Consider the following 8,472-nt stretch of genomic DNA (forward strand, 5'->3'; position numbering starts at 1 on the left):
AGCGGAGTGAAAGGGGGGGCACAAAGGGGGGGTGGCGGGATGCAGCGATGGGAGGGGGGGTGCGAGCCCCCCAAATGCGGGGGGGGTGGGGGGGGCGCTCCCCAAAGAGGAGGGAGGGAGCCAGGGGAGGGCTGGGGGGTCCGGGGGTTGCCCCCCCGAAGGAGGGGTGCGGTGCCCACCTCACCTTGGCGAAGTAAAGCATCCAGAGCTCGCAGAGCCGCTCCCGGGAAGCCATGCCGGGCCGGCACGGCTCGGCACGAGCCGCAGCTCCGCCCCAAAACCCCCCCAAATTCCACTCCCCCCACCGGCGCTGGGACCTCCCCCAGGTGTGTGTGTGTGGGGGGGCGGGGACACCATCGCCCCCACCCCCCTCCATCCCCACCCCATCCCCACCCCATCCCCACCCCATCCCCACCCTCCACCTGCTCGGGGCGCCCCTTCCCCACCCCTTCCACCACCATCCCCAGCTCTCCCTTCCCCTCCCTCTTCCACCTGCCCGAGGTAAAATGGGGTCGGGATGGGGCGGGGGGGGATAAACGCCCCTCCATCCCCCCCAACCAGATAATGAACCGCCCTAATTAACGAAGGGGGGAGGACACACTCTGAACAAACGCGACGCTGGCTTATTTTCGCCTTTTAACCTCTTTTTTTTGGTCAGTTTTAACCCTTTATTTCACCATTTTCCCTCGGCCCCCTCACCCCCCCCACATCGATTGCTCCGCTCGCTAACGCAGCGACTCGCTCGGCGCTCGGCTGGCCGCCCCTGGCCGCGCATGCGCGCTGCGCGCTGTACGGACGGCGGGACGGGGACAAGATGGCGGCGCCCGCTGGGGCCATGGAGCCCCCCGAGGAGGGAGCGGGGCCCGTGCTGGGCAGGCTGGAGGAGGAGGCGCTGAGGCGGCGGGAGAGGCTGAAGGCCCTGAGGCAGAGGACGCTCCAGGTCGGGCGGTCTGGGCGGTGGGAGGACGGGGGGAAGGTGTGGAGGGGGTTTGGGGGGCGCCCCGGGCAGGGCGAAGCTGCTCATTCCTTCCCCTCGCTCTGCTCCGATCCGGCGGGATCCCGCCTGGAATGCTGCTCCAGGGATGGGGAGCTCTTGGGATGAGACCAGAGGAGACCCCGGAGCTGCTCCCAGGGCTGGAGCCCTCTGCTCTGGAGCCAGGCTGGGACAGCTGGGGGGGTTCACTGGAGAAGAGAAGGATCCAGGGAGACCTGAGAGCCCCTGGCAGGGCCTAAAGGGGCTCCAGGAGAGCTGGAGAGGGACTGGGGACAAGGCATGGAGGGACAGGACACAGGGAGTGGCTTCCCACTGCCAGAGGGCAGGGATACCTTCCACTATCCAACCTGGCCTTGGACACTTCCAGGGCTGGGGCAGCCACAGCTTCTCTGGGAATTCTATCCCAGCCCCTCCCCACCCTCGAGCCAAAAATCCCTTCCCAGTATCCCATCTAACCCTGCCCTCTGCCATCCAAGGCTTCCTGAAAATCAGGGATAAAAAAGTGGAATAAGAAAATATTCCGGGAATATTCTTGTGGTCCCCCCCATCCCATTTCTTGCAGCCCTCAGTTAAGGCATCCTCCTCTTCCTGGAATTTCCAGGTCGTTCCAGTTCTTGGGATGAACCTGATGCCTAAAAGGGGGTGCTTTTTAATTCCCACTGTTCAGGAAAACAGCAGGAATTTCCAGGGAGAAGCTGCTGTGATGTCCTTGCCTGGGTACAAATCCAGGTTTCCTGGGATTTTGGCCCAACAGGAGGGTTGGAGGCACCAAAAAGTGGGAAAAAGGGAATTTCTTCCTTCTGCTTGCTTGGATTCCAAGTCAGATTCCTTTGAGGAAGCTCCCCAGAAATATTTAGGAATAAAAAAAGTGGCGGGAGAGGAGAATAAATAAACCAAGCCAGGAGATCCCTGCTTGGGAATTCCAGGAAATGTGGGAAGCTGCTGGATGAGCCTCCTCTGTCTGGAATCCTTGGATTTCCAAGGTGGTCGTGCCGTTGGCTCCTGCGTTGGAAATGCTTTTTGTGGGAACATATTCCAGGATTATCCGTGTGGTCCGAGGGAAAACATGGATGGATGGATGAGGCCCTGCTGGGAGATTCCCCCTTTTCCTCCCTGGCACCATTCCCTGCTTTCTTCCCTTGGGAAGAGGGAGCAAAGTGGTGCTTTTTTCCCTTAATTTAAGGAAAAAATTCCTGGCTGTGAAAGTGTTTGGGATCCACAATCAGGCACATCCCAGATTTTTCCTTTTCCACTCGTTTTTTTCTGCTGGTAAATCCTGGGACAGAGATGGACGGCTCAAGGTTCCACTCCGAGGGGATTTCCCAGGAAAAGAGGGAATTTCCTGGGAAAAGACCTGGATACTCCCGTCCTTTTAAAACACCCGCTGCCTCAGGGAACGTGGAGAACATTCCAAAGGGATCCATCAGCAAAATCCAGGCTCTGTGACCCCCAAATCCCTGAAAATCAGCAGCATTCCCATGTTTTTGTGGGAATGGGGGGGTGTTTCCCACCTGCTCCTTCACTCCCAGCCCTGCTCCGGCACCGGTCACGTTGGAAAAGATTCCTTTGGCTGCATCCCAAGCTTTTGTTCCAGGTTGGATTCACTCCAGAGCCAAATCCCTGCTCCTCCCACCCCTTCTCGTGCCAGCAGGAAAAGCTGGAGCTTTCCCCTCACAATGGAATGTTCTCCCGCCTTTCCGCTCCTTCCCTGCACCTCCCCAGCCCCAAATCCCGGGAAAACTGTGGAAACAGAGCTCAGGGAAGTCATTCCATAGGGGAAAAACACACATTGAGGGTCCAAAGGATCCATCCCTCTCCAGGTTTTGTTAGGGAAGTCACAAAGGATCCCAGGAAGTCACAAAGGATCCCCTGGATCCCTGGAAGTGTCCAAGGCCAGGCTGGAGCATCCTGGGATTGTGGGATGTGTCCCTGCCCGTGGCAGGGGATGGGAATGGGATGATCCTGAAGGTCCCTCCCAACCCAAACCAGGCTGGAATTCTGTGGAATAACTGTGGGGTTTGGGTTTATTTTCAAGCTCCTTTTGGGACTTAACTCTGTTAATTCCTTTGGGAATGAACTCTGGGAATAGATGAGTGCCCAGATATCCTCCACCCTGCAGCTCAGGGATCCAGGGTGGGAAGGGAGGCTGGAGGGAGCAGTGTTTGCTGGATCCATCCCTGAGGACATTCCTGGGAAATCAGGAGCTGCTCTGGCCTTTTTAGGAAGTTGGGGCTTTGTCTCCTTAAAGGATTCAAAAATGTGGGGATAGAATTCCATGTCTGCCTATTCCCAGCTCCTCTCCAGCATCCCTGGAAGCAGTGACCTGCCTGCTCCTGTTTGACAGGGAGCAAAGAAATCCAAGTGTTTTCCCTCGGCTGGAATTCCTGGAATTCCCCAGCTTTTCCCCCTGTGTGAGTGGATCCTGCTGTGGCCACATTCCAGCTTTCCTGCCTTGTGTTTGACCCTGGAATGAGGTGATTCCAGAAGGTGATTCCCAGAAGGGAAGCGGCTTTTGTTGGCACCTTTTCATCCCTTTCTGGCTGGTTGGGTTGGAATTCCGTGGGAAGGGAAATCCCCTGAAGAGGTTCCCCACTGGGAGAGGTGAGCACAGGCCACGGGAAAGGGACGTGGGAATATCCCTTGGGATGGCCCAGGGAATGCAGGATGGCAGTGTGGGAATTAGGGAAGGAGGCTGAGAATCCACAGGGACCAACATTCCAGCTCTCCTCCTATTGTCCTGTGGGATGGGAGAGGGAGGAGAGGGCTGGATTGGAGAGGGAATTCCGGGAGTTGAGGAGTCACTGGGGCTGCTCCAGGAGAAAAAGAGGGATTTTCCCCTCCCAGCCTGGTTTTCCCAGATGGAAAGATGCTGTTAGACATCACCAGGATCATCCCAACTTCCTTCCTGCTTGGAAGCTCCAAAGGGGATTGAAGATGAAAGGAAAATTCCTCTACAATCCAACATTCCCAGCAATACCCAATCCCCTGTGGGAACGGGGCCTCTAAACCTCCCTGGGCAGGATTATCCCACTATCCAACCGGAATTCCCTCTCCTCCCATCCCTTTCCCCTCCTCCTGTCAGGGGCTTGCACTTGGCAACAGGGATTTTCCAAGGACAAAGGGGCCGGATTTTCCATGGCCCTTTTGTTCCTTTCCCGTGGAAGTCCCGCTGCTCCAGCTGGGATTGAGGCATTTCCATAGTAACCAGGATCAGGGATTCACGAGGAAGGAGCAGCAGGGACACACAAGTTCTGCCTCTTATCTCCGGATTCCAAGCAGCTCCCGGAAAACCAGCGGCGGATCCCGGATCCCGAGGAGGTTTTAGGGATGGTTTTAAGGTTGGACAATTATGATCCTGTGGTTTTGGGTTTTTTTTTTTGGCTCCTTTGGGAATTGTTGGATTTCAGAACTGTTTCACTGCCTGGAGGAGGAAGCTTTGGCTGCTCCAGGGGCAGTTCAGGACTTGGCTCTTTGCCTCTGGAATGGAATGTTTGGGAAAAGCCTGGAGGTGAGGGAAGGGCTGGATCAGGATTCCAGGATACCTGAGCCTCACCTTGGCCAGGGGGGTGGAAAAATTCCAGGAGGTGCCATCCTGGGATGAAGGAACTTCCCTGGGAGCTGAGGTCACCTCAATGTCTCCTTCAATCCCAAGAAATTCCAAGGAAAATGGGGACTTCACCACCAAACAAGGCAGATGCTCATTCCCTGGATGAAGTTATCCATGAGGAAATCCCACTGTGGCACCTGGAGCTTCCCAGTTTGCAGGGAGATGAGGCTGGGATGTTCTTGTGGATTTGAACCTTTCCCAGAGCTGGATCCCAGAAAACAGGGAATAGGAGCAGCTCCTGCTCAGCTGGCAGCAAAGACCTGGAGAAATCCGGCTTTTTTCCAGCACTCACCTCCTTTTAACTCCTCCAAAAGTGACAATTCCTTGTGCCAAGGAACCCTTTGGCTGGAATCCTGGAATCCTTACAGGAAAGACACGGAGATCCTGGGGATTCCGCTCAATCCCCGAGGAAAAGGAGGAGTTTACAGGGAAAAGGGGAAGCTGGGGGTCATTTTAGGGATTGCCAGGGATGTGCCTGGGTTGGGTTGAACGTGGAATTAAATCCTGAGGGATTTGGGAGAGACCTGGGAGAGACGGAAGGAGGAGCCGGGATGTTCATTCCGACACCAAGACATGGAAATTTTCCTTCTTAGAATTTTGGGAAAAGGCCAACCCTGCTTAAAGGGAGGAATATTTCAAAGGAGAGACGAGGGAAGGGAAGGAATGGGATCCCCAGGAGGGAATTGAGGTGCCAATCCCATGGGAATGAGGAGCTGCTTCCCAGAGCTCCATCCTGGAAAACCCGCTCCCAAGAGGCACCTGGGGACAATCTGCTCCCAGGAATCCCAAAATAATCAGCTGGAGAGGTTGTGGCGCTGCTGGGGTTGGATGGGAAGCTTTCCCAAAGGGCTGGAGGAATTCCAAAGGGTTGGATGAAGAGAGTGGATGAAAGGGAGGTTGGGAATGATGGAAAACCTGCTTGGCAATTCCTGGAGTTTAAAGGGAGCCGAAGGGATTGTCGCTCTTGTCATGGAAATTTGGTTTTGGGAAAAGGTGGGATGTGCTGGATTTCCACAATTCCCTGGCAGGATGTGGGATCCAGGTGGGAATCAGGCTCTTCTTCCAGGGAACAAGGGATGGGATGAGAGGAAAAGGCCTCTCAAGTTGCACCAGGGGAAGTTCAGGTTGGATTTAGGGATAATTCCTGCCTGGAAAGGGCTGGCCAGCCCTGGTGGAGTCCCAATCCCTGAGGGATTTAAAGCTCTTGGGAAGTGGCAGGAAGCAAAAACCTGGGAGCAAGTTATGGAATCAGGTGGGTTGGAAGTGAAGCAGCGAAGGGCAATTGTGGATCCTGCGGGATAAGGTTGTGTCCTTTCCCTTCTCTTGGAAAAGATGTTTTCTTTGGATGGGCATTGTCGGGAATTGTTGGGCTGGGAATTCCCAGATCAAGGGGATTTAACACCCCCCCCCTTGGCATTAATGGATGCAAGGCAAAGAGCTGCTTCCCTAATTTCCCTGGAATGCTCCTGCCACGTGGGAAAAGCCTGATAATGTGCTGGAGCCCAAGGGAAAGCTCCACATTCCTTAAAAAGTTCCATTTCCCAGGAAACCAAGAGCTGGGAAAGCACCTGCTGGGTTGGAGAGTCGGCTTTCCTGCAGGGAAAGGAAGTGGGATGGGATGTAATTCCATAGAATAAGTTGGAATTGCCCCGAAAGGGCGAGTTGGAGAGGATTTAAATTCCAGGTATTTGAGGATCCAGGGAAAAGCTTTGTGGGGGGAGGGAACGGGGAGGGAATTTGGGCAAATCCCTCCTGGTCTGGAAACCCTCCTGGAGAACATTCCAGCAGGAACCAGGGAATGAGGAGAACATTCCAGCAGGAAGCAGGGAATGAGGAGAACATTCCAGCAGGAAGCAGGGAATGAGGAAGAACATTCCAGCAAAGGACTTGGAGTGCAGGAAGGGACTTCCCACAAATTTCAATCCCATGGAAAGGGGTCTAAATATTCCCCATAGCTCCCACCAGGAAATTCCAGAGGCTCTTCCTGGCTCTTTATATTTATTGGACAAGGAGTGTCCGTGTGGGTATCCCAAGGTTAACATGGAGTTGAAAATCCAACTAAAACTGCAAATTCAGGGATGATTCCTGTTCTTTTCCCCCTCTTTTTAAAAAGCTGGGAATGTTTGTGTTGCCCTTTGAGCAGGAGCTGATCCTGAACAATTCCAGGCCCGGAATGGAGCCGGTTCCTGGCTCCTTTCCCTGTTTGCTTGGGGTCTAATTTTTAACTCAGGCTGCAGAGCAGAGGCTGGAAGTTTGTGCAGTCGGGATACAGGGATGAGTCAGCTGTTTGTTGGGAAGCATTCCCGGTTCTTGGAGGGGTTTGGGATTGGTTCAGCTGGAAATAACATTGGGATCCTGGGGATGGCTCCAAGAGAGGGGTTGGGACAAGGGATGGAGGGACAGGACACAGGGAATGGCTTTGAGCTGAAGGAGGGTAAATTTAGGTGGGATATTGGGAAGGAATTCCTGGCTGGGAGGGTGGGGAGGGGCTGGAATGGATTTCCCAGAGAAGCTGTGGCTGCCCCTGGATCCCTGGAAGTGTCCAAGGCCAGGTTGGAGCAACCTGGGCTAGTGGGAGATGTTCACATTCCAGACCTGGGCCTGCCTGGATAACAAAGATCATCGGGAATTCCACTGATCAGCTGCTTGTCCCGGGCTCTGGAGGTGCAAAATGTGCCCCTTCCCAAGGGAAACTGGATTTATGGTGTCTCTGGAACTGAAATCCCACCCTTTCTTGTGCTGATCCCTCTTTGGTCCCACGTTTTCCAACTTGGTTAAACATCCAAGAGGGTAAATTAGGGGGGAAAAAAAGGGGACCTGGCATGGATTCCCAGATTTTTTTGCACGGCTTCCTCCCTTCCTGAACCTTTATTATCTCTTTTATCTTCTCTCATTCCCTGCATCCATCCAATATCCCAATCCCTGAGGAATTTGGGGCTGGTTTTTTTTTTGGCTCTCCCTCATTCCCAGAGAGGCCAAATCCTGACAGATCCACCTGTTTTGTTTTTTTCCAGAACAAGGACGGTGGGGAACGGGAGAACAAAATTCCCAGGCAGGAGGAGGAGGAGGAGGAGGAGGAGCCCGTCAAGCACAGGTAAGGATGGATTTATTCCCGCTTTTCTCTCCCTGGGATGTGTTTTGAAGGAAGGTTTTCCCTCCTGTGCAACTTAATTTAGTTTTGATTCCGAATTCCAAGTGCAAGTAATCTGAGGTGGTGGCATTCGATGGTCTTGGGGGGCTTTTCCAGCCTCAAAAACTCTGGGAATATAAAGAGGGAAAACCTGGGGTTGAGTGGCAGTGTTTCCAGTGGGATTTCCCTGGATTTCCCAGCCGTTCCTGCCCCTCTGTCCCTGTTTTTTGGGGGTGTTTGGAGGGTGGAGTTTGTTTTTCCATGGATTCACGTGGCTGTTTTTATCCCTGGAAAACGGGAGCACAAACCCAGCCGAGCTCCTGGCAGGAGCAGCTGCCTCTGGAATTGTTGTCCTGCCCTAAAAACTCCCATCAGGGATTTTTTTTGGGAGACCCGAAGGAGGTAGAACCAGGTTTGAAAAACGTGGGATGTGACCTTTTCCCATCCTTTATCCCTAAAATCCTGGGGCAGCCGGAAACGAGCAGAGCAAACCTTGCTGTTCCTCGGGAATACTGGGGAGGATTTTCCCTGCAGGAAACACACCCCTTGTGGGGGAACAGGGCTGGTGTTTCCCCCTGGATTTGGGGCTGGAAGTGCTGCTGGAGAAGCGTCCCTGAGATCCCTGGGAGTGCCTTTTCCGCAGGGTCGGATTCGGGGCCGGAATCGCCACGAGAGGTCTGGGCCGAGGCTGAAACAGGAGCTGGAGGTGCCGGGAATGTGGTGAATTATGGATCACCTGCT

At 54.3% G+C, this 8,472-nt stretch overlaps 1 protein-coding gene across 1 annotated transcript in view; it reads left to right on the forward strand.

Annotated features, from left to right (window-relative positions):
- Positions 1–792: 792 nt before the first annotated feature.
- The window catches only part of CCDC12 (coiled-coil domain containing 12), a 15,623-nt gene continuing 7,943 nt past the window's right edge, over positions 793–8,472 (forward strand). Inside the window, exons 1-2 of the mRNA XM_027909052.1 lie at positions 793–940; positions 7,616–7,695. Coding sequence (XP_027764853.1) covers positions 815–940; positions 7,616–7,695 — 206 coding nt within the window. The 5' untranslated portion in view covers positions 793–814. The remainder of the gene's footprint in view (positions 941–7,615; positions 7,696–8,472) is intronic.

The sequence above is a fragment of the Empidonax traillii genome, unplaced genomic scaffold (assembly GCF_003031625.1).
Source record: "Empidonax traillii isolate 1590-97213 ecotype Southwest subspecies unplaced genomic scaffold, ASM303162v1 scaffold1934:size100472, whole genome shotgun sequence".
Classification (NCBI taxonomy): Eukaryota; Metazoa; Chordata; class Aves; order Passeriformes; family Tyrannidae; genus Empidonax; species Empidonax traillii.